This window comes from Cetorhinus maximus, chromosome 15, assembly GCF_964194155.1.
Source record: "Cetorhinus maximus chromosome 15, sCetMax3.hap1.1, whole genome shotgun sequence".
Taxonomy (NCBI): domain Eukaryota; kingdom Metazoa; phylum Chordata; class Chondrichthyes; order Lamniformes; family Cetorhinidae; genus Cetorhinus; species Cetorhinus maximus.
This window is the reverse complement of record NC_135893.1, coordinates 104,133,106-104,158,928: the sequence shown is the minus strand read 5'-3', so window position 1 is coordinate 104,158,928 and position 25,823 is coordinate 104,133,106. Positions and strand designations below refer to the sequence as shown.

General features: G+C 44.7%; 1 protein-coding gene across 2 annotated transcripts in view; it reads left to right on the top strand.

Annotated features, from left to right (window-relative positions):
* Positions 1 to 346: 346 nt before the first annotated feature.
* myh11b (myosin, heavy chain 11b, smooth muscle) overlaps positions 347 to 25,823 on the top strand; it is a 165,951-nt gene continuing 140,474 nt past the window's right edge. Inside the window, exons 1-2 of one of the 2 annotated variants that reach the window (XM_078559146.1) lie at positions 347 to 472; positions 8,680 to 9,043. In XM_078559146.1, the coding sequence (XP_078415272.1) occupies positions 8,696 to 9,043 (348 nt within the window). In that variant the 5' untranslated portion in view covers positions 347 to 472; positions 8,680 to 8,695. The remainder of the gene's footprint in view (positions 473 to 8,679; positions 9,044 to 25,823) is intronic. The other variant, XM_078559145.1, reaches the window with a different exon arrangement.

Below are 25,823 nucleotides of genomic sequence, written 5' to 3'. Positions count from 1 at the left end.
CTGGACCTTGGGAAGAGAATTCAAGAGAACAATAACGGTCTCTTATTTCTACATGTCAACAAAATCATGTCACAAACACGGCGGCTGCAAACCACAAACAAACAAAATAGTTATTAATATCCTTCTATGGGGAAATCAAAGAGGGATTGGCATAATTGCGTGACGTGTGGCGGATTCCTAAAATTTACTACTTGTCTTTAATATTGTCATTACTAAGGCGTGAAGTATGAAAATGTTGGCTAAATAATCCCTTTTGGAGATGTGCTTATTCAAAAGAGCGAGTCAGATGAATCGAGTGACCAGAGTTCCCCCAGCTGGGAGGCGTTACCCGCCCCGTGTTAACCCAGGCGCTCCTGTTAAATACTCACAAGCGGGGATACCGCTCACTCGGGCGCTTCCCACTCTCGTGTGTTTCTGCTCCTGGGCATTCACATTCGGAATCTCAGCAGCTTTCGGATACAGCCAGTCTTCAGTGAGTATTCGGGACAAACGCGAGGCTTCATTCGTGTTACAGAATCAATCTTAGCAAGGACTAAGAGTATGGAATCTGCTTTCTACTGAGGTGCATTAGGGTTTAAAGTCCTTTTCCAAATAGTGGACAAGTGGAGTCAATATTATAACTAGCACAGTGACGAGTAATGGTTACAGTGGTGAGAAGTGATTAGTCAATAAGTGATCAGTAATTGCCATGACTGACACATTAATGGTGACAGTCATTAGTAATAATGATCAGTAATAGTCAGTAACTGGTGCAGTAATGGTTGCAATGTACAGTCTTTACAATGATCAGTAATAATAAAGCATCACTAAGGGTTAGACTGTTGGGTATAGCTACAGTGTGTAACTTTACTGCAATCACTAATCGTTACAATTAGTAGTAACGGACATTAATAAACAGCAATGTTTACAGCTACTCCTGCTGTGTCCGGAGGAGCAGGTTATATCTGTAGCGAGAGCTCTTTAAAAACAGCCCGGCTGGGGCACTTATGGGCTCGGGTTAAGTCTGTAATTTAAACGCGCTCCGTGTACAGAATGGAATGAATTCGGAATACCGTTCACCTTGCATTTGCCAAAAACTGCAGCACAGTGAAAGGGCGGCAGGAGGCAATGCGGAGCTGGATCAGTTCTTGGGGCGGCTTGGCACCGCGGCCAGATTTCCCGTGCCAGGCACTTCAATGGAGGCATTGGAGAGGGAATTAGATTAATATCTGAATGTGCAGGGTGACGGGGGGGTGGGAGAAGGAGCAGGAATGGCAATCGGTGAATTGCTCATTGGGAGTGCCAGCACCGACACGATGGGCAGAATGGCCTCATCCTGTGATTTACCGGTGCGCTTGGCTTCCAATGCAGGTCGAAACTATAAATCACTCGTTTTCTTATGTATAAACCTGTCCAAATCCGATCTGACGAACACACTTGGACACATTGAACATCAGGTTTTCAGCTAAAGGATAAGTTAGATTTTAATGATAATATTAACGATTGGACCCGTCCGCACCATATGATGCGAAACCAAAACTGGGGCAGCAACTGTGGTGTGAAGTTACTTTGTAATGAGTTTTTTCCTGGTGGTTCTATCTGCTCAGCGCTCACCCAGACAAACACAGGGGAGCTGCTCCTCTCCCAAATCTCAACGGAATCGATCAGACCCAGGGCACATTGTTAAATATCTGCAAAGGTACAGAGACTGCAAAGCAAATGCCGCGTTGAAATGAAACAGCACTCGAAGCGTGTGCCCTTATTTGATTAAAATCCCGCTTGTTTACCAGTTTGACGTGAATATCAAGCATCTCATTATAGTATTCCCTAAAAAGGAGTTCAGTTGACTTTGTTTGTAGCTGGCTATCGTTACGTTTCTCAGTAATCACTAGTTTGTGGAAACATCACCATACATGGTAACAAGCTGCGTGGAGGATATGGTTTATATTCTATATCATTCACATCACGGGATTTGGAATATTTAAAGTTCCATTGTAACATCCAGCGAGTTATCACATCGGAAAGCGGCGCACGTTTTAAAATTCTCCTAAAGTAGAAATGAGGTATTAATCCCCCACCCCTCCCTCCCCCAGCCCATCTCGCTCACCTTATTTGACCACATCAGCTTATTTGAGCATATGCATTCACTACAATCAGTGACTTTATTGAGCGTTCTCCAAAAAAGCATTTCTGGAAATGTTGTCACAAATGGTAACGATGGCGAGCAGCCGCTAAAGCGGAAGATCTTCAAAGAGGGGATTACTGTCGGAACGATGTGCTCAGAATGTTGGCCTGGAAATAATTCGCCCATTTTCAGAGACTTTCAGGCACTCGAGTGTACAAAAGCTTAGCTGGTTTTCTCTGGCCACCGCAGGCTGTTAGACTGAGAACACTGGACCGAATTCAGCAAGTTTCTAAGTCGGTTTGGCTCCTGCACTTCCTTTACCACCATCCCCGCCCCCCCCCACCACCCCCCAATAAAAAGACGTGTCGGTTAAGCGCCAAAACTGTCCCCAGGCACTTTAATAACTTAACACATGATCAATTTCAATTTAGCTTTCATTTTGTTTTAAACAACCAGCCTGCTTTACATGGCAGGAATGGGAAGTTGCAGTTGGACTGCTAACTTTTGGTAGCCCCTGTGCCGGGGCCCAGCCTGATGCCTTAAACAGAAGAAAGTCGAGCCGGGGAGGTTGTCCCAATACACGTTACAGGTGACACCGACTACAGTGTGACTCCTGGGCTGGGTCAAAACATTTTTAAAGAAGTTTTTTGAGAATTCAAACTTGCAAACTTTTCCAATGTTCTATAGTTAACTTCACAGGAAAATTGGTTATTCCCATCCACTTGCTAAACATGAACCCTGCCCCTTTCCGAACCTACACCTGTAGTGATATTTTGCAGCTGAAATTGCTGTGACTTGAATGGGTTTGTGGTTTGCTATGGAACACCCGCTGGGCATTGGGACTTCACTTAGAGTCTGAGACCAGTGACCACAGTATAACTGTCAATCGCCAGCAATCAACTGAAGCATTCTAATCCCATTGAGTAAGACACTTCTGCAGGGTAACTTCTGCATTTCGTTTCCATAATTCAGTGGTGCTTCGCAGCAGCTGCTTCGTCCGCTGTAGATACAACCGCTGTTAATTCGTTTAATAAAACACAACCAGGTATCGAACTCGGGGACAGAGACTGCGAGGTTCTTAAGCAAATTGATATAGGGAGTGACAACATATTGGGGGTGTTGGCAGGCTTAAAAATGGACAAATCTCCAGGTCTGGGTGATTTGTGTCCCAGACTGCTGAGGAAGGCAAGAGAGGAGATCGCAGGGGCTCTGACCCAAATTTTTAATTCCTCTCTGGACACGGGGGAGGTGCCAGAGGACTGGAGAACAGCTAATACGGTTCCGCTATTTAAGAAGGGCTGTAGAGATAAGCCAGGGAACTACAGGCCAGGGAGTCTCACGTCAGTGGTAGGGAAACTATTGGAGAAAGTTCTGAAGGAGAGAATCTATCTCCACTTGGAGATGCAAGGTTTGACCAGGGATAGTCAGCATGGCTTTGTCAGAGGGAGGTCATGCCTAACAAATTTGATTGAATTTTTTGAGGAGGTGACCAGGTGTGTAGATGAGGGTAGTGCAGTTGATGTAGTTTATATGGATTTCAGCAAAGCCTTTGACAAGGTCCCACATGGGAGACTTATAAAGAAGGCAAAGGCACATTGGATACAGGGTAATTTGATAAGGTGGATTCAAAATAGGCTTAGTTGTAGGAGACAGAGGCTGATGACAGAAGGGTGCTTAAGTGACTGGAAGCCAGTGTCCAGTGGCGTACCACAGGGATCTGTGCTGGGTCTCCTATTATTTGTCATCTATATAAACGACATAGATGACTATGTGGGGGGTAGGATTAGTAAGTTTGCGGATGACACAAAGATTGGCCGGGTGGTTAACGTGAGGTTGAGTGTCTTGGGCTACAGGAAGATATGGACAGAATGGTCAAATGGCAGATAAATGGCAGATGGAATTTAACCCTGAAAAGTGTGAGGTGATACACTTTGGAAGGAGTAATTTGACGGGTTCCAACGTTCAATGAATGGCATGGCACTAGGAAGTTCTGAGGAACAAAGATACCTTGGCATGCGTGTCCATAGATCTCTGAAGGCAGAGGGGCATGTTAGTGGGGTGGTGAAAAAGGCATATGGGACACTTGCCTTTATCAATTGAGGCATAGATTACAAAAGTAGGGAGGTCATGTTGGAGTTGTATCGAACCTTGGTGAGGTCACAGCTGGAGTACTCTGTGCAGTTCGGGTCGCCACATTATAGGATGGATGTGATTGCACTGGAGGGGGTGCAGAGGAGATTTGCCAGGATGTTGCCTGGGATTTCCTCTAGCTTTTCTGCCCACACAAGTAACGCAGAGGCATCAAAGTGCCACCAAGTGCTCCAGAGCTTTACACCCCTTGGGCACAGACTTTTTTTATTCATTCATGGGATGTGGGTTTCTCTGGCTGGGCCAGCATTTATTGCCCATTCCTGGTTGCCCTTGAGAAGGTGGTGGTGAGCTGCCTTCTTGAACTGCTGCAGTCCATCTGGTGTAGGTACACCCACAGTGGTGTTAGGAAGGGAGTTCCAGGATTTTGGCCCAGTGACAGTGAAGGAACGGCGATATATTTCCAAGTCAGGGTGGTGAGTGACTTGGAGGGGAACTTCCAGGTGGTGGTGTTCCCATCTATCTGCTGCCCTTGTCCTTCTAGATGGTAGTGGTCATAGGTTTGGAAGGTGCTGTTGAAGGAGCCTTGGCTAATTCCTGCTGTGCATCTTGTAGATGGTACACATTGCTGCTATTGTGCGTCAATGGTGGAGGGAGTGAATGTTTGTGGATGAGGTGCCAATCAAGCGGACTGCTTTGTCTTGGACGGTGTCAAGCTTCTTGAGTGTTGTGGGAGCTGCACTCATCCAGGCAAGTGGGGAGTATTCCATCACATTCCTAGCTTGTGCCTTGTACATGGTGGACAGGCTTTGGGAAGTCAGGAGGTGAGTTACTCGTCGCACGATTCCTAGCCTCTGACCTGCTCTTGTAGCCACAGTATTTATATGGCCAGTCCAGTTCAGTTTCTGGTCAATGGTAACCCCCACCCAGGATGTTGATAGTGGGGGATTTGGTTCTGGTAATGCCATTGAACATCAAGGGGCGATGGTTAGATTCTCTCTTGTTGGAGATGGTCATTGCCTAGCACTTGTGTGGCAGGAATGTTCCTTGCCGCTTGTTAGCCCAAGACTGGATATTGTCCAGGTCTTGCTGCATTTGGATATGTGTGCAGGAAGGTGGGATTAGAGGTGTCCTCGGGCTGGCATGGACAAGATGGGCCGAATGGCCTCTTTCTGTGCTGTAACTTTTCTATGGTTCTATGAAACATTTAAGTTATGAAGAGAGGTTGGATAGACTTCGGTTGTTTTCGTTGGAGCAGAGAAGACTGAGGGGCGACCTGATCGAGGTCTACAAGATTATGAGGGGCATGGACAGGGTGGATAGGGAGCAGCTGTTCCCCTTAGTTGAAGGGTCAGTCACAAGGGGGCATAATTTCAAGGTGAGGGGCAGGAGGTTTAGGGAGGATATGAGGAAAAACCTTTTTACCCAGAGGGTGGTGAAGGCCTGGAATGCACTGCCTGGGAGGGTGGTGGAGGCAGGTTGCCTCACATCCTTTAAAAAGTACCTGGATGAGCACTTGGCACGTCATAACATTCAAGACTATGGGCCAAGTGCGGGTAAATGGGGTTAGGTAGGTAGGTCAGGTGTTTCTCATGTGTCGGTGCAGACTCAATGGGCCGAAGGGCCTCTTCTGCACTGTGTGATTCTGTGATTCTGATTCAGACAAAAATCATGAAAAAGAACCCATCAAAGGTTTGGTACAAGTCTAAGGTTCGCAAAAGAAAGCACAGACAGGGAAACTCCAATAAAGTCCACATGCCATCATGAAGTACATTGAACCCAATTGATCTCGGAAGAAAAAGGAATCCTGCAAACTTTGTCTCTGACCCCAATATGTTTTTATTTATTCATTCCTGTATGTGGCCAGCATTTATTGCCCACCCCGAATTGTCCCGGAGAAGGTGGTAGTGAGCCATCTTCTATACCAGAGAGGGTACTCTCAAAGAGCTAGTATTTTTGGATACAAGCCAGTGAGTTGCTAGGCCTTTTCAAAGGGCAGTTAAGAGTCAACCACATTGCTGTTGGAATAGCATCATATATATGCCAGACCAGGTAAGGATGACAGATTTCCTACCCTAAAGGACATTAATGAATCCAGTAGTTTCCTGATACTAGTTTACATTCCAGATTTATTCCCAACCCATCCTTCCCTGGGCCTTAATACTTCCAGTTTTCATCAGAGGTTATGCAATGGCCAACTTTACAATGGGAATCAATGCCTGTGTGTAATCAGCCAACTGGAGCTAATGAAGCTGACTTGGCTTTGGCTGTTTTGCTTACTTGAGATGTTCTCTGTAAAGAACAGTGGCTGATGCTGCACATCTTTCTTGAATCATGACAAGGCAGGTTGAGTCATCAGCTATTGCAGCTAAACTCAACAAGCACGGACCATTCAGAATGCTGAGAGTTTGAAATTATTGAGTTATTTTTAATACACAAGGTAGTATCCCTTTTGAGGAACACTTACTCTTCTCTTACCGTTCTGCTGAAAGATAACAGATCTGGAGAAATTATGAGTTGCTGGACATGGAAAACCTGAAATTTGTGTTGCCCAAGTAAGAGTTAAATTAGCACGCAGTCTCTAATCGCTGCAAAATAATGGCATTGCTTTAGTCTGAACCCTACTGGAAACGCAGCACTTTCCTTGCGAACAGTCTTTAGAAATCTGCATGCATTTCTCTTGTCCTAAAGTTCCCCTGTTGGCCCCACCATGGATTAGTTTATCAAAATATTGAGGTGAAGTTGAAGAGGTCGGGTCACATCTCAGAGCTGGAATCTATTGAAACAGTAGAGCAACAGCACGTTTGGTAATGTATCTTCAGTATAGTTTTAGACCTTGTCCGTGTAAAAATATATACTTTTTAAACTGTGTACTTTTATGAAATGGGCATTTTTTGTCCCACTATATACAATGAAATGAGATTGACATCAGTCATGTATCAAGTATATATACAAAATATGATTGATTCAGAAAGGATAATAAGCATTGTTATCAAATCTGTTGACTGATTTTTATCTATTTGGATACCCCCTTGCAAAAAAACTGCAGCTGCCAGCTGTAAAAATTCTTCATCTTTAAATGTACAAAGCTAATTAAAACCCTTAGGAAATTCCTCCCTGAGCCCTGCAGGCAATTAAATAAATATCAGGAGACAAGGGTGACTGATACCACTATCACCATTAAACAACTATCTTCTATAAGTCATAGGATCCTTTTGAACAAGTGCAGTTAATCCACACCTACTGCATTGCAATTGATTGTGATTCATTTCAAAGAATTAGATTTATCAATTTCATTCTCAAGTGACACCAGACTGTTTATATTGGTGCAAAATTGAAACCACTTCATGTTGTTGCAAAGTGTAAAGCATCATTGGGTTACTATAGTTGCTCTGTGCATTTTGCTGAAGCACATGTGTGTGGATGTGGAGCCGGTCAGATGCTCAAATTCTGCAGCGAGTAACTAACCTTCTGATTCTCCAAAGCCTGTCTGCCATCTACAAGGCACAAGTCAGGGCTGTGATAGCATACTCTCCACTTGCCTGGATGAGTGCAGCTCCAACAACACTCAAGAAGCTCAACACCCCATCCATCATCATAAACATTCACTCCCTCCACCACTGACACACAGTGGCAGTGTGTACCACCTACAAGATGCACTGTAGCAACTCACCAAGGTTACTTCAACAGCACCTTCCACACCCGTGACTTCTACCACCTCAAAGGTCAAGGGCAACAGACACATGGGAACACCACCAGCAGCAAGTTCCCCTCCAAGTCACATACCATCCTGACTTGGAAATATATCACCATTCCTTCACTATTGCTGGGTCAAAATCCTGGAACTCCCTCCCTAACAGCACTGTGGGTGTACCTACACCACATGGACTGCAGTGGTTCAAGAAGGCAGCTCACCACCACCTTCTCAAGGGCAATGAGGCATGAATAATAAATGCTGGCCTGGCCAGTGAAACCCACATCCCACGAAGAAATTAATTTAATAAAAGCCGGATTACGCTAAGATGTAGTGGCTGCCTTGGTAAAATAAATTATTAACACTCACTGCAGGATCCCAAAGAATGGTTAGTCATTTGGGAAATGTACTGAAGGGCTTTGGAATTTATTACAGTATAAATTATCACCTTCTGGTACAAGAGGGAAAGGGAGAGAATCAGAAGAATTGGAGGAGCAAAAGTGACATTGGATACATGTAGAGTAAGCCAAGTTGCAGGATATATGGAAACACACTCGAGTAAATTTTTGTTTTCGCTATCAGGGCAGTAGTCTTTAAGTATGAATCAAATGCTGATTGGAGAACCAGCCCCAACGTCATTCCACTGAAATACTTGGTCTGTGAGTTGCTTTACCAGATTAAGGCCTGGGTAGCAAAGACAAAAAAAACTATTCAGTTATTTTTACATTAGTTTGTGCTTAGATTTTAAATCATAGAATAATGTGAAAAGTAACTTTTTAAATTCTTTCCTTAGGTCAAACTAAGACATCATGGCGCAGAAGCCTGGCACCCAGGGTGGAGATGCTGATTCATTTCTCTTTGTGGATAGAGGCATGCACAATCCACTAGCCCAAGCTGACTGGTCAGCGAAGAAATTGGTTTGGGTGCCTTCGGACCGCAATGGCTTTGAAGCTGCAAGCATCAAGGAGGAAAAGGGAGATGAAGTTATTGTCGAATTGGCGGAAAATGGAAAGAAAGTTACTGTTAACAAAGATGACATCCAGAAGATGAATCCCCCAAAGTTCTCCAAAGTAGAGGACATGGCAGAACTGACTTGCCTCAATGAAGCATCAGTGCTGCATAATCTGAGGGAGCGATACTACTCAGGGCTTATCTACGTGAGTAAACCATCCACTTTTGTTGAGTGTTTTGAAGCAGGATGAGCAGAAACCCTCTAATAGCCTCCACCAAACATTAGAACATCAAAACTGACAAGACAGTGGAAATAGAATAAATTCCTACATCTAAAGTATTTACAAGATTCAGAAGCTATAGTGTACAAGAAGAACAAGATCTAAATCAATTGACTGACCCACCTATAGACAATATGGGGTCGATTATCTCCATCCACTTGTCAGAAATTGATAATACCATTCTTAAAATGGGTGGGACTGAATTGATTACCCTCATTTAATTTCAGGCAAGCATTTCATTAAGGTATGCAAATTAACTCATATGACATAGGACCTCAACTCAATTGTCAGGTACCAATATCAGACTGTGCTCCAGTCAGTACCATCAGGCATACATTGATCTGATGAATGATTCTTAAAGGAACAGCTGTGAGAGATTCACAAAAACGTGACTGCTCCTCTCTGCCCACAGGTACCTTCCTGCCCAACGCTGGCTCCTCCGTATTCACCTCCCAAGACTGTCTCCCCCACTTGACTTCCAATTTGCGGCTCTGCTCTGCAGAGTAGCATTTGGATTTTCTCCTGTCCCTGCCCTGATCAGCAAGCTACCTGTGAGCATTCTGTTCCGCGTCCGTAGCTGGCCAATTCTATGCAACTGGGCCCAAACGTTTCAATGTTTCGAATCTCTCACTGAGAAAATATGCCCAACATTCGCTGAAAATGAGAATCATCACCTGTACATGGCTCAGAAACGATCCAGTTTTTCAGCAGAGGATATCGATCAACCATTGTAATGTTGGAGAAGTAGTTCACACTTCCTGGCCTATCTTTACCAACAGAGTGGCAATGACTTTCCGCAAGCAATCCATGAAATTAATATGCTTTGTAAGTTTTAAACTCAGGTTCTTTACGATACATTAATGACCTGTAATCTGCAGTTTTAATGATGACAAAGCTGTTAGCTATTGTTTAAAACCGACAGCAACTTCTGGGGTCTGCGCATGTGCAGTTAGCATGAAAGTCTGGAAGTCGCTGTCAGTGACCCCCTGCTCTCTCAGAGGAAGGGCTGTTGCAGTCTCTGCAGCTGCCATCAACAGAGGCTCAGTGATTTCAACTTTTTATGCATAATTTTGCTGCAAAAATCGTTGCAAAACTTAAGTCTCCTTGAACGAGGTGTAACTGAAGTCCTTAGCAGCCGACTAAGTCGTAATTACTGCAGAACAACCTCATGGTAACATTTAAGAATTCCATGATTTTTAAAGTTTAAAAAGAAATAATTTCTATTAAATTTGTCTATGAAGTCTTTGGGAAAGTCTTGAAGCAAGGACCTCTAGCTGAAACAGAGTAAAAAGCATTAAAGCCCATGCAAATTTTAAGGAGTCTTGCATTTTCTATGGGGAAAAAGGAATGGGATAGGCTATGTCATTGAGAATGTGTCTCTAGAAATTACAACGGAGGAGTGTAGTTAAATGAATAATGCGTGTTAAACTATGGCAAGTAGATAAACATAGGAACATAGGAGCAGGAGTAGCCATTCAGCCCCTCAACCCTGCTCTGCCATTCAATACGATCGTGGCTGATCATCCACTTCAATGCCTTTTTCCCCACACTATCCCCATATCCCTTTATGTCATTGGTATTTAGAAATTTGTCAATCTCTAAACACACTCAATGACTCAGCTTCCACGGCCCTCTGGAGTAGAGAATTCCAAAGATTCACAACCCTCTGAGTAAAAAAAGATTCTCCTCATTTCGGTCCTAAGTGGCTTCCCCCTTATTTTGAAATTGTGTCCCCTGGTTCTAGACTCCCCGACTGGAGGAAACATCTTACCTGCATCTACCCTGTCTATCCCTTCATGTATTTTTAAGTTTCAATGAGATCACCTCTCATTCTTCGGAACTCTAGAGAATACAGGCCCAGTTTCCCCAATATCTCTTCATAGGACTGTTATAACACCTGTTGCAAAGATATTTTGGTCTCACCACGCTCAAACTCTTTCGAGTTATCAACAGTCACAGATTGCAACTCTTTCGAGTACAATCACAGTTCTTGGTTTCCAGGAGTGGGACATGAACCCACAACCCTCTGATTCAAAGGCGAGGGTGCTATGAACTGAGCCACAGCTGACACCTCCTCACCACGCTCAACGTGAAGCACTAGTTAGTTAAAATGGAATTACCATGGATACTTTGAGGTCACTGACCTCATTACAATAAATCAGCAAGAAAACGAGGACTGTAGTGTTCCTCCAGGTCATTAGTTGGGGAAGGTTATCGAGCCAATTTTAGCCAAACCATCCAAAAAGTACATCTACGGGTCTGCAAATGTGTCACGTAATAGGCTCTTTAATGATCATAAGCTTTTCACCTTTACCACGTTTTATGGAAGCCCATTTAAAGTCTTGGTTAGGCATTGTATTAAGAAAGTCTTCCTGCTAACATCCCTAAATCGATTGAGGGATTAGCTAATGGATAAATTGAGGATTAGCTAATGAGAGTTGGAATAAACTGGTCATTTTCCAGTTGGCATGGTGTAACTAGTGGAGTTCTACAAGGATCAGGATTGGGTCTCAGCCATTCACAATCGATATCAATGACTAAGGTGAGAGTTCTGAGTATAATATACCCAAGTTTGCTGATGATAGATAGTGAGGTGGGAAAGTAAGCTGTGAGCAGGATGTATAGAGGCTGCAAAGGAAGGTAAGATTGGTTAAGTATTGGACTACCTGATGGCAGATGGAGTATAATGTGGGCAAGTGTGAAATTATCCACTTTGGTAGGGAGAACAGAAAAGCAGAAAGGGGAGAGAGTTTGGTTAAGTGTTGGTATTCAGAGAGATTTGGGTGCCCTTTCTTTACATTATCACACAATGTTAATAAGTGGGTACAGCAAGTAATTAGAAAGTGAATAGTAATTATTGCACAAGGGTTGGGTTATAAGAGTGAGGAAGTCTTATTTAAATGACATAGGGCTTTCGTACCTGGAGCACTATGTACAGTTTTGTCTCCTTACCCGAAGATGGATATACTTACCTTTGGGGAGGGCGGGGATGGCGAATGAAGGTTCAATAGACTGGTTCCTGGGATGTGAAGATATTTCTATGAAGACAGATTAAGTAGAATGGGCCTAATTTCACTGGAGTTTGAATGGATCAGAGGTGATTTCACTGATATGTATTGCATTCTTTGTGGCCTGACAGGATAGATGCTGAACGGCTGTTTCCCCTGGCTGGAAAGTCTAGAACTTGTCTCTGGATAAGGGGATGGTATGTAGGACATAGATGAGGAGAAATTTCTTCACTCAGAGGATTGTGAATCTTTAGAATTGTCTACTCTGAGGGCTATGGGTGCTCAGTTGGTGTATATATTCCAAACTGAGATTGGTACATTTTTTGGCAATAAGAAAATCAAGGGAAAAACAGAATTACCTGGAAAAACTCAGCAGGTCTGGCAGCATCGGCGGAGAAGAAAAGAGTCGACGTTTTGAGTCCTCATGACCCTTCAACAGAACTGAGTAAAGTTAGGAGAGGGGTGAAATATAAGCTGGTTTAAGGTGGGGGGGGGGGTGGCGGGGGGTGGGGGGTAGAGGGGGTGGTTGTAGGGACAAGCAAGCAGTGATAGGAGCAGATAATCAAAAGATGTCACAGACAAAAGGATCAAAGAGGTGTTGAAGGTAGTGATATTATCTAAGAAAATGTGCTAATTAAGAATGGATGGCAGGACACTCAATGTACAGCTCTAGTGGGGGTGGGGTGGAAAGACTGACAAGGTATTAGTTATAGATTTTAAAATAATGGAAATAGGTGAGAAAAGAAAAATCTATATAAATTATTGAAAAAAACAAAAGGGAGGGGGAAGAAACGGGGTGGGGATGGGGGGAGGGAGTTTAAGATCTAAAGTTGTTGAATTCAATATTCAGTCTGGAAGGCTGTAAAGTACCTAGTCGGAAGATGAGGTGCTGTTCCTCCAGTTTGCGTTGGGCTTCACTGGAACAATGCAGCAAGCCAAGGACAGACATGTGGGCAAGAGAGCAGGGTGGAGTGTTAAAATGGCAAACGACAGGGAGGTTTGGGTCTTTCTTGCGGACAGACAGCAGGTGTTCTGCAAAGCGGTCGCCCAGTTTGCGTTTGGTCTCTCCAATGTAGAGAAGACCGCATTGGGAGCAACGAATGCAGTAGACTAAGTTAGGGGAAATGCAAGTGAAATGCTGCTTCACTTGAAAGGAGTGTTTGGGCCCTTGGACGGTGAGGAGAGAGGAAGTGAAGGGGCAGGTGTTGCATCTTCTGCGTGGGCATGGGGAGGTGCCATAGGTGGGGGTTGAGGAGTAGGGGGTGATGGAGGAGTGGACCAGGGTGTCCCGGAGAGAACGATCCCTACAGAATGCCGCCAGGGGGGGTGAAGGGAAGATGTGTTTGGTGGTGGCATCATGCTGGAGTTGGCGGAAATGGCGGAGGATGATTCTTTGAATGTGGAGGCTGGTGGGGTGATAAGTGAGGACAAGGGGGACCCTATCATGTTTCTGGGAGGGAGGAGAAGGCGTGAGGGCGGATGCGCAGGAGATGGGCCGGACACGGTTGAGGGCCCTGTCAACGACCGTGGGTGGAAAACCTCGGTTAAGGAAGAGGGAGGACATGTCAGAGGAACTGTTTTTGAAGGTAGCGTCATCAGAACAGATGCGACGGAGGTGAAGGAACTGAGAGAATGGGATGGAGTCCTTACAGGAGGCGGGGTGTGAGGAGCTGTAGTCGAGGTAGCTGTGGAAGTCGGTAGGCTTGTAATGGATATTGGTGGACAGTCTATCATCAGAAATTGAGATAGAGAAGTCAAGGAAGGGAAGGGAAGTGTCAGAGATGGACCATGTGAAAATGATGGAGGGGTGGAGATTGGAAGCAAAATTAATAAATTTTTCCAAATCCAGACGAGAGCATGAAGCCACACCGAAGTAATCATCGATGTACCGGAGAAAGAGTTGTGGGAGGGGGCCGGAGTAGGACTGGAACAAGGAATGTTCCACATACCCCATAAAGAGACAGGCATAGCTGGGGCCCATGCGGGTACCCATAGCTACACCTTTTATTTGGAGGAAGTGAGAGGAGTTAAAGGAGAAATTGTTCAGTGTGAGAACAAGTTCAGCCAGACGGAGGAGAGTAGTGGTGGATGGGGATTGTTCGGGCCTCTGTTCAAGGAAGAAGCTAAGGGCCCTCAGACCATCCTGGTGGGGGATGGAGGTGTAGAGGGATTGGACGTCCATGGTGAAGAGGAAGCGGTTGGGGCCAGGGAACTGGAAATTGTTGATGTGACGTAAGGTGTCAGAGGAATCACGGATGTAGGTGGGAAGGGACTGGACAAGGGGAGAGAGAAGGGAGTCAAGATAACGAGAAATGAGTTCCGTGGGGCAGGAACAGGCTGACATGATCGGTCTGCCGGGACAGTTCTGTTTGTGGATTTTGGGTAGGAGGTAGAAGCGGGCCGTCCAAGGTTGGGCGACTATCAGGTTGGAAGCTGTGGGAGGAAGATCTCCAGAGGAGATGAGGTCAGTGACAGTCCTGGAAACAATGGCTTGATGTTCAGTGGTAGGGTCATGGTCCAGGGAGAAGTAGGAGGAAGTGTCTGCAAGTTGACGCTCAGCCTCCGCGAGGTAGAGGTCAGTCAAATCAAGGGATATGGGAATCGGTGGAAAAATGTAGTAAATGCTGAAGTTCAGCCCTGATTTTATTTAATGGCCAACTGCCACCCCTATTTCTTATATTTTTATATTCTAATTTTGCCGTTTATTGACTTGATCCTATTCTCCTTCACCCTGAGACTTGGTTTACTCTAAAGTAATGCCTCATGTTTACTTTTTTTATATTGTTCAATATTTTATGTCTCTCCTCCACACCCCAATCACCCATTTCTGAGGTAGGGAAAAACTTGGGTTCACAGATCTGCCCTTATTATGAAAGTTCCTGATCCGGGTGATCAAACTCGCGGTTCATCCCCAAGGCTTCAAGGTTTCCTTCATATCTCTGTGATCACAGCACTCAAAATTAAATCTGACCAGTGACTGCACAGTTTTAGCATAACTGCCTTTGATCTGTATTCTTGTTTAAACAGTACATTTCATTATCCTGTTTATCTTGTTAATTGCCACTCCACAGTGCCTTGGCATGCTAAATGCTGAGTTAACACCTGTAATCTCTTTTAGACTCTCTCTCTCTCTCTCTCTCTCAGCTACCTCTGCACCAGAGAGAGTTTGGTCTGGAAAATTAACTGGCAGATAATCCCAGCAAATGTCCGCTGATATCCTCAGAGCCTCCCGGGGTTGGAGAGTAGTCATGAAATTTGAATGCTCCTGGTGGGTGTGAAATAAAGCAATTTAAAGATTTGCATCTGGCCTCATCCTACTAAACTTTTAATTAGTGCACTTTAGTGCAGATTAGGGAAATGCACGTAAGGCACATACAGAAGACCATTTATGCTGTCCATTTTGCAAGGAATTCTCATTGTAACACTGCCGGATCATACTTTTGTATATAATAAAAGTACATCCCTGATTGTAGGTGACACAGAGTCCCCTTACCCGACAAGCCAATGACCAGGGGTCTTTAAAAATTTCAACAATACTCTTTGCTTTTATATTCTTTAAAAATTTCAACAATACTCTTTGCTTTTATATTCTTTAAAAATTTCAACAATACTCTTTGCTTTTATATTCTATGCCTTTTAGATGCAGAACTAAAGGCAGGATCTCCCCACCCCGTTGGGGGGTGGGGGAGGGTGGGGCGATTGTGTGGGAGCAGGCCCGAGCAGGTGGGTTCCCGATCGATGCCCCCACTTGGGGGCGTGCCACCACTTTACGTGGGTGGGCCAGTTAAGGCGAAAGAGCGCACAGTTCTACCTGAGGCAAAGTGCTGCCTCGGGGAGATCGGGTCTGGTTTCAAACAGACAATGAGGACGAGAAAAAAATTCCTGATGTGTCCCCTCATGTGACACTGTCGCATGAGCTGGGACGTGTCAATTTCTTTTATTTCAACATTTTATAAACATTTTAAATCCCCTCATGAAACCTCAACCCGCCCGTGGATGAGGTTTCATGTTTTTTTCTGAAGGCCGCCTGGGCTCCTCGCCTGCCCAACAGGCAGGCAGGCAGGTCCTTTAATTGGCTCAATTACTTTTTAAAAGGCCTTAAGTGGCTGTTGACAGTTCAGCGGGCGCGCCGAACTGAAAATCTAAATGAGGTGGGGTGACACCGGGACACATACCCGACATCACCCCGCGTTGGTGAGCGTGCCCCCACCCCCCCCCCACCCCAACCTGCCGACTGGAAGATGCAGCCCTAAGAGTTTATTGAGCCCCTTAATACATCTAATGTTGTATGACATTAAAGTTGCTACAGAAATGCAAGTTGTTGCAAGAATTTGGGTGGAATTCAATGCCCTCCGTGCAGCGGGTTGGGAGGTGAGAGGATATTTAATCAGGCCAGAGAGAGATGATTGCGGTGAGGGGACCCCGCTGGCTTCCAGCCTCTGCCTGGTTAAGTCCGGAGCAGGAAGGCTCGTGAACGGTATTCCCGCTTGTACACCAACTGAGGCCCTTAACAGGCCTCTTCCTGCTGCCACTGATATTCAGCCAGCAGCGAGGCAGCGGGGAACACGCCGGGAATCCAAGATGCAGACTTTGTTGTGTTTGCTTGTGGGCTCCCGGTGGGGGGGGTGGGGGGGGAGGGGGGGAGTGGGGGTGGGAAAGCCAACCCCACCCTGCCCTTGTCTCTGACACCACCCCCCCCCTCTCCGCATCTCCCACCTCACAGCCCCATCCTGCCTTCACTTTGCCTTTGGCCTGGGGTCCCTCGTTGGTCCTGGGCCTCTGTTGGGTGCATTGCCAGCAGCTGCAACTGCTCCCGGTGACAATAGAGAGCTGTCAGCCTCTGATTGGCTGCCAGCTCTCGGGGTTGGGGGGGGCGTTGGATTTATGGCCCCAGGTCCTTAATCCCGGGGAAGGCCTGATGCTGGCCTTTCCCCAACAGAGGCGGGCAAGACCCCGTTCACAAACATTAAATTCCGCCATGTATCTCTCTACCTCTTTTTCTGGCATAATCTACTTGCGCTACCACAATAGCCTGCATCTGGGGACACAAAGATTGCACTAGTCCCCTGCTCCATTTAAAATCTTACAATTTTAGGTGGAATTACTTTTCCTATTCTTCACCCCAAAATGTGTTACTTCCAATCTTTCTATGTGGAAGGTTGCTCAATGCTTCCTGAAAGTCAAGAGGCAGGTACATATTCTTAAGAAGGGGTTGAGTATGATGGCGGAGAACCAGATCTGGGAGGGATGTGTTGTTACTGAAAGTACTTCCCCTAGTCTGAGGGACAATGCTTTATTTACTTGCTATGAGGGCGGTGTTTTTATTCCACTCCTTAGCTTCAGTCCACAGAAATTTTAGAGAAATGCTGAACCTGCCTTTTGTGCAATTTCTCCACGGTTTTGATAGATTCTCTACTGAAAGTATAGAGACAATGAGGATGGCTCATACAAAAATTCAACCCCAGATATCAGAGGCCAACGACCCTCTTGCCATCATTTCTTAACGAAGACTGTTGCCCTATCAACTTACTTCATTAATAAATCAAGTTAAACTGACAGCCAAGCCCCTTAGAAGAACACAGATATAAGATGGTATTTTTGAATAGACAATCTTATACACATTTCCCATTTGAACCTTGCTAAATGAACAAGCGGCAAACAAATTTGCAGAGTGTTTCAGTCGAGTAAACATCAGAAGAAAACAAGTACACAAACAGATTAAACCTTAAATAGTGCAAACGCACGAAAAAGTGTTTGGTTATGTTCTGAGATTTCAACTAACTTCGGAAAAGGAACTCACTACTTTCATCTCCCAATGGAATTGGGTTTTTTTAATTGGTGATTTCCAGGAAAATTAAATAATGCTTTCAGATTCAAAGATGATCCGAAAAATGTTCTATTGCACCAAACCCCCAAGCCATGTATAAAATAATAAACTGATGAGGCCTCAGCTGGAGTATTGTTTTCAATATGAAACATTAATCTTTCAGAAGGATTTCAAGACATTGGAGGGGGGGAAGGATATAGAGCAGTCTTACCAGAATGAAATCAGTATTGTTTCGAGACTAAAGAGAGTGCGATTGTTCTCCTTAGGGCAGAGCAGGTTAAGGGGAGCTAAAACATAGGTGTTCAAAATTATGAAGGATTTTGATTAAGAAGGAGCAACTCTTTTCACTGGCAGCAGGGTTGGGAACCAGATTCCACATTTATAAGATAACCGTCAAAATAACCAAAGGGGAAGTGAGGAAAATTTTCTTCACATAGTGAATTGTTGCGAGCTCAGATAGTAGCAGGGCAATGGTGGTATAGTGGTAATTTCACTGGGCTAGTAATCCAGAGGCCCAGGCTAATGCTCTGGGGACATGGGCTCGAATCCCATCATAGCAGCTGGAATATAAAGCTAATCTCAGTAATTAAAACCCATCTGGTTCACTAATGTCCTTTAGGGAAGGAAATCTGGTCTACATGTGACTCCAGACTCTCAACTGCACAGCCTTCTGCAAGTCACTCAGTTCAAGGGCAATTAGGGATGGTAATAAATGCTGGCCTTGCCAGTGACACCTGCATGTCATGAAAGAATAAAGCAAAAGGATTTTGGAAGCAGATTCAAAAGTAACTTTCAAAAAGGATATGGGAATTTTTTTTATTCATTCACGGGATGTGGGCTTTGCTGGCTGGGCCAGCATTTATTGCCCATCCCTTGAGAAGGTGATGGTGAGCTGCCTTCTTGAACCACTGCAGTCCCTGTGGTGTAGGTACACCCACAGTGCTGTTAGGGAGGGAGTTCCAGGATTTTGACCCAGCGACAGTGAAGGAAAGGTGATATATTTCCAAGTCAGGATGGTGAGTGGCTAGGAGGGGAACTTCCAGGTGGTGATGTTCCCATATATCTGCTGCCCTTGTCCTTCTAGATGGTAGTGGTCGTGGGTTTGGAAAGTGCTTCCTAAGGAGGATTGGTGAGTTGCTGCAGTTCATCTTGTAGATGGTACACACTGCTGATACTGTGCGTTGGTGGTGGAGGGAGTGAATGTTTGTGGAAGGGGTGCCAACCAAGCGGGCTGCTTTGTCCTAGATGGTGTCAAGCTTCTTGAGTGTTGCTGGAGCTGCACTCATCCAGGCAAGTGGGACAAGAGCTGAAATAAACCCGATTGGGCAAGTGGGCTCCTCTGTGATTTAAAGTTCTTTTGAATCCACCTTTTCTGTACATTACAACAGGGAATACATTTCAAAACAATTTCATTGGCTGTAAAATGCTTTGGGACGCTCTGCAGTTTGAAAAGCACTATTTAAATGCAAGTCACATCCTTTTCTTTCATCACATCACTTATTTATTTCGGACAATTCCCTAGCAAGAGAAATTTCAACCCTTACAAGGATGCACCTGAAACAATGGGTCTGGGTATTTTAATCATTTTGTTCTGATTGGATAATTTGCATGATAACATGGGCATAAAAGAAGATTACAGTACAGCTATGAACTTAGTGCACTTTGCGGGGAAAAAAAAACAAATTTGCCATAAAACAGTGCTAACAGTGTTTAAGGTTAGTGGCGGTGTTTTAAGGATTGGCTGCTCATAAAATGAAAAATATCCAAGTATCTCACACTGAAAGGTACTGATCCAGTTGTCTTGCATTTCACGGAGATTATTATTATAACTTAAAAGGGAATTTAAACTTTGCTTATTGCTGCCAAACTCTCCAAAATTGTGGTTGTGCAATTTCTGAAGCAAACTTAAGTCAGTGTTATTGTTGGGAAACTTCCAAAAGGATATGGATATCTGAACATGCTATAGCAAAGTTCAGGGACTTAGGGAGTAGATATTCTTCCTGTTATGTGAGTAATATTCCAAGCTACTTCATTTTAACATTAGCACTGGACATGAAAGAAGAATTGAATAGGTTAGGTCTGCAAAATTTCAGAAATTATTTATTCAAAAACGTGTTGGACATTGAATAAAACTAAAAGCCAAAGCCAGTTTAAAAGGAAAAAAAATGTTAAGTTTGAAGTCACTTTCAGTTTTTAAAGAAATTTATCATGAAAATTGTCATGAAAACAATTAGTAGGTTTCCTTTCTCCTGCTGGTCTGAAATAATTAACAGCACTGTGGGTGTACCTACACCACATTGACCACAGCGGTTCAAGAAGGCAGCTCATCGCCACCTTCTCAAGGGCAATTGGGGATGGGCAATAAATGCTGGGCCAGCCAGTGACACCCACGTCCCGTGAACGCATACATAAATTATTCTGTTTGGTTAAACTGACCGTGATGCCAACTCCCCTCTCCCTACAATGTTGCTTTTTGGTGTTTTCATAGTTCTGAAGCCTGGCCTTTTCACTCATGCTGCATACCACACTGGGAGATAACCAAGAAAACAAAACACATGCAAATCAAAACACACTTGGGCCTGAACTTTTAGGTCGGTGGGCGGGGCGTGATCGGCAGGCCGGGATCAGCAGGGGAACAGACCACCGACCGCAATCGGCCCCCCGGCCAAGCTGGCTGGCCAATTGACGGGGACTCAGCGCTGTCCGGGGTGGGGGCGGGCACTGACGTCAATGCGGGCGCAGGCCAGCGCTGAGAGAAAACTCGCGGGAGGCAGAGAGCTGCCTCAGGGAGCCGAAGACCTGAGGAATCAAAAATAAAGGTTTCAGAAGCTGAAAGAAAGTGTCCGCGCTTTATAATAAATCATCTGAAAATTTAGCTCCTGAAAATACTGTCCACAGGAATGTATTTATATTTTGTTTCATCGCGGAAACCTCATCCTGCCCGTGGACAATGTTTGATGAAAAATGTAAAGGCCGCCTGGCTGATTCGCCCGTCCGCCAACCGTGCGGCTGGACGGGCAACGAAAAATTGCAGATAATTGCGCTGTTAATGGGGCTTATTTGCCTTCTTAATTGTCAGTGGACGAGCTTCCAACTTTTGCGCACGCCCGCTGACCGAAATATCGCGTGAGCGCCGGATGATGTTGGGACTCTCGCCCAATCGTCATCTCGCGCGATTTCATGCCAGATCAGGCCGGGCGCCTGCCCGCCCACCCAGCTAAAAATTCTGCCCTCGGTTTTTCATCTTACCATCTTACCAACAAATGCACAAAATGGTTAACGTACATGTGCATCTTCTGTGCCATTGAATCAGATTCCACCATCCTTTCATTCGTACGTTTGACTGAAAATCTCATCTTTTACAGGGCCATTGGCAATTGTCTTAGTGTCACCTCTGGTTAATGACCGTCCTGCTATTGGAAGCTGTTTCTCCCTCTCCACTCAGTCAAAACCCCCATAAATTTGAAAACCTCTATTAAATCTCCCATTAGTAATCTTTCTTTTACAGCAACAACCCCAGTTTCTCTAGCACAACAAAAACAGAAAATGCTGGAAAAACTCAGCAGGTCTGGCAGCATCTGTGGAGAGAGAAACAGAGTTAATGATTCGAGTCTGTATGGCCCTTCTTCAGAGATGAAGCAGAACTTCACTTTAGCTCTGAAGAAGAGTCATATGGACTCGAAGCGTTAACTCTGTTGTTCTCTCCACAGATGCTGCCAGACCTGCTGAGTTTTTCCAGCATTTTCTGTTTTTGTTTCAAATTTCCAGCATCCGCAGTATTTTGCTTTTGTCCCAGTTTCTCTAGTCTCTCCATACAACTCAATTTCCTCATCCCTGATAGCATTCTGTTAAATTCCTGTGCACCTTCACCAAGGCCTTGATATCCTTTCTAAAGTGGGACATTGGATACACCACTCTAGCTGAGGTGTATTCTATTCATAGAGTAAGAATAACATTTTGCTTCAAATGTGGAAATTTTAGTCAGTTTCAATGCAGATTATCACAAGCCCATAGGTTGCTTCAGTGCTTCTCATCATACACCTGTCTCCAAACACAACTGGCAAACATCTTAAAAGGTTGCTTAGCAGGGTTGAAGTCCTGTATTGATGTGAGGATAAGGGCAAAAGGGAGAGAGGAACTTAAAACGATCATAATCACTAGAGGAAAAGCACTGGGCAAACGATTGGCACTGAAAGCGGACAGGTCCCCTGGAACTAATGGCCTGCATCCTGGGGGCTTAAAAGAAATGGTTGCAGAGATAGTGGATGCATTGGTTATCATTTTTCAAAATTCTCTCGATTCTGGAAAGGTCCCAGCAGATTAGAAAACCACAAGTGTAAGACCCCTATTTAAGAAAAGGAGGGGGATAGAAAGAAGGGCCATGATTTCAGGCCCCATTGTGGTGGGACCTGCTGCAGGAGATGTGACGGGCCAGTTGAAAGTCCATTGACTTTCAGCGGGACCGGAACATCCCGGCCAAGGAAACTATAGGCCAGTTAGCCTAACGTCCGTCATTGGGAAGAATGCTGGAATCCATTATGAAGGAAGTGGCTATGAGGAAAGATTGGATAGGCTGGGGCTGTTTTCCTTAGAACAGAAGAGGCTGAGGGGTGACCTAATTGAGGTGTACAAAATTATGAGGGGCCTTGATAGAGTAGACAGGAAAGACTTGTTTCTCCTAGCTGAGGGGTCAATTACTAGGGGCACAGATTTAAGGTGTTTGGTAGAAGGATTAGAGGGGACATGAGGAAAAGTTTTTTCACCCACAGGGCAGTGGGCATCTGGAATTCACTGCCTAAAGTGGTGGTTGAGACTGAAACATTTAAAAAGTACCTGGATCTGCATCTGAAATGCTCTAACCTGCGAGGCTACAGATCAGGTGCTGGAAAGTGAGATTAAAATGAGCGGCTAGTTTCTTTTCCCTCTGGCCAGCGCAGGCACAATGGGCCGAATGGCCTCTTTCTGCACTGTAACTTTTCCATGGTCCTAGCAGCAGGACACTTAGAAAATCACAACATACTCAAACAGAGTCAACATGCTTTTGTAAAAGGGAAATTGTGTTTGACAAATTGATTCAAATTCTTTGAGGAAGTAACAAGCAGGATGACTAAAGGGGAGCCAGTAGATGTAGCGTATTTAGATTTCCAAAAAGCATTTGATAAGATGCCATATAAAAAGCTACTGCACAAGATAACAGCTCAGGGTGCTGGGGTGATATATTAGTGTGGATGGAGGATTGGTTAACTAACAGGAAACAGATAATTGGATTATTTTCAGGCTGGCAAACTACAACTTGGAAAATTGAGTATAACATGGGAAAATGTGAAGTTTGGTGGGAAGAATAGAAAAACAGAATATTATTTAAATGGAGACAGACTACAGAATGTCATAGTACAGAGAGATCTGGGTGTCCTTATGCATGAATCACAAAAAGATAACATGCAGGTTACAGCAAGTAATTAGGAAGATAAATTGTATGTTGTCCTTTATTGCATGGGGTTTGGACCATAAAAGTAAGGAAGTCTTGCCATGCCTGGAGTACTGCTTACAGTTTTTGTCTCCTTACTTAAGGCAGTTCAGAGAAGGTTCAGAGAGAAATTGAGTCCTGGGATGAAGTGGTTGTCTTATGAGGAAAGGTTGACCAGGTTGAGCCTATACCCTTAAGAATTCAGAAGAATGAGATGTGATCTTATTGAAACATATAAGATCCTGAGCGGGCTTGGCAGGGTAAATGCTGAGAGGATGTTCCACCTCATAAAGGAATCTAGAGTTAGGTAGCATAATTTTAAAATAAGGGGTCTCCCATTTAAAACAGAGATGATGAGGAATTACTTCTCTCAGAGGGTCACTAATCTTTGAAATTCTCTTCTTCAGAGAGCTGTGGGGGCAGGGTCATTCAATATATTCAAGGCTGTTAGACAGATTTTTTGATCTGCGGTCAAGGGTTTTGGGAACAGGCAGGAAAGTGGAGTTGAGGCCAAGATGAGAACGGCGATGACCATTTTGAGTGACGGAGCAGGCTCAAGGGGCAATATGGCTTGCTCCCGCTGATAATCTTTATGTTCTTATGCAAAACAGCCTACCAATGCTTGCTCTATCCATTAGACAGTGCAACCTTGTGCGGTTGATGGACTCTGCGGTGGCTTCGATGGACGAGTGTTCATCAAGAGGGAAATAAAATCCAGTTGACAGTCTAGGTTGTTGTTGTTTCATGTGTGACATGAGGGCCAAGTCTCAATTTGCATAACCAATTACAAATACTGCACATGAAGTCAGTGCTGGAGGGAAGGATGGAGGCATTGGCTTTACGCCATGTTTACATGTCATGAAAGCACTCGACTGTTTTCCTCAAATGCTGAAATCTCTTGATGACAGAGACTTCTCCATTTGGGTCTGTCCAGGGTTGCTTTTTCCCATTAATGGGATCCACCTTGCAAATTCTGTGATTGGCTTTCAGATCTCTTTATATCTAAGCCACAAATACACAACGAGGCTTGGCTGACACCCAGAAATCTATTAGCCTATTGAAACACCTAAGTCACAGAATCACACAGTGCAGAAGAGGGCCCTTCGGCCCATCGAATCTGCACCGACATGTGAGAAACACCTGACCTACCTACCTAACCCCATTTACCAGCACTTGGCCCATAGCCTTGAATGTTATGACGTGCCAAGTGCTCATCCAGGTACTTTTTAAAGGATGTGAGGCAACCCGCCTCCACCACCGTCCCAGGCAGTGCATTCCAGACCGTCACCGCCCTCTGGGTAAAAAGGTTTTTCCTCACATCCCCCCTAAACCTCCTGCCCCTCACCTTGGACTTGTGTCCCCTCATGACTGACCCTTCAACTAAGGGGAACAGCTGCTCCCTATCCACCCTGTCCATGCCCCTCATAATCTTGTAGACCTCGATCAGGTCGCCCCTCAGTCTTCTCTGCTCCAACGAAAACAACCCAAGTCTATCCAACTTCTCTTCATAACTTAAATATTTCATCCCAGGCAACATCCTGGCGAATCTCCTCTGCACCCCTTCCAGTGCAATCACTCCTTCCTATAATGTGGCGACCAGAACAGCACATAGTACTCCAGCTGTGGCCTCACCAAGATTCTATACAACTCCAACATGACCTCCCTACTTTCGTAATCTATGCCCCGATTGATAAAGGCAAGTGTCCCATATGCCTTTTTCACCACCCCACTAACATGCCCCTCCGCCTTCAGAGATCTATGGACACACATGCCAAGGTCCCTTTGTTCCTCAGAACTTCCTAGTGTCATGCTGTTCATTGAATAATTCCTTGTCAAATTACTCCTTCCAAAGTGTATCACCTCACACTTTTCAGGATTAAATTCCACCTGCCACTTATCTGCCCATTTGACCATCCCGTCTATATCTTCCTGTAGCCCAAGACACTCAACCTCACTGTTAACCACCCGGCCAATCTTTGTGTCATCTGCAAATTTAATAATCCTACCCTCCACATAGTCATTTATGTTGTTTAGATGACAAATAATAGGGGACCCAGCACAGATCCCTGTGGTACGCCACTGGACACTGGCTTCCAGTCACTAAAGCATCCTTCTGACATCACCATCTGTCTCCTACAACTAAGCAAATTTTGAATCCACCTTATCAAATTACCCTGCATCCCATGTGCATTTGCCTTCTTTATAAGTCTCCCATGTGGGACCTTGTCAAAGGCTTTGCTGAAATCCATATAAACTACATCAATTGCACTACCCTCATCTACACACCTGGTCACCTCCTCAAAAAATTCAATCAAATTGTTAGGCATGACCTCCCTCTGACAAAGCCATGCTGACTATCCCTGATCAAACCTTGCCTCTCTAAGTGGAGATAGATTCTCTCCT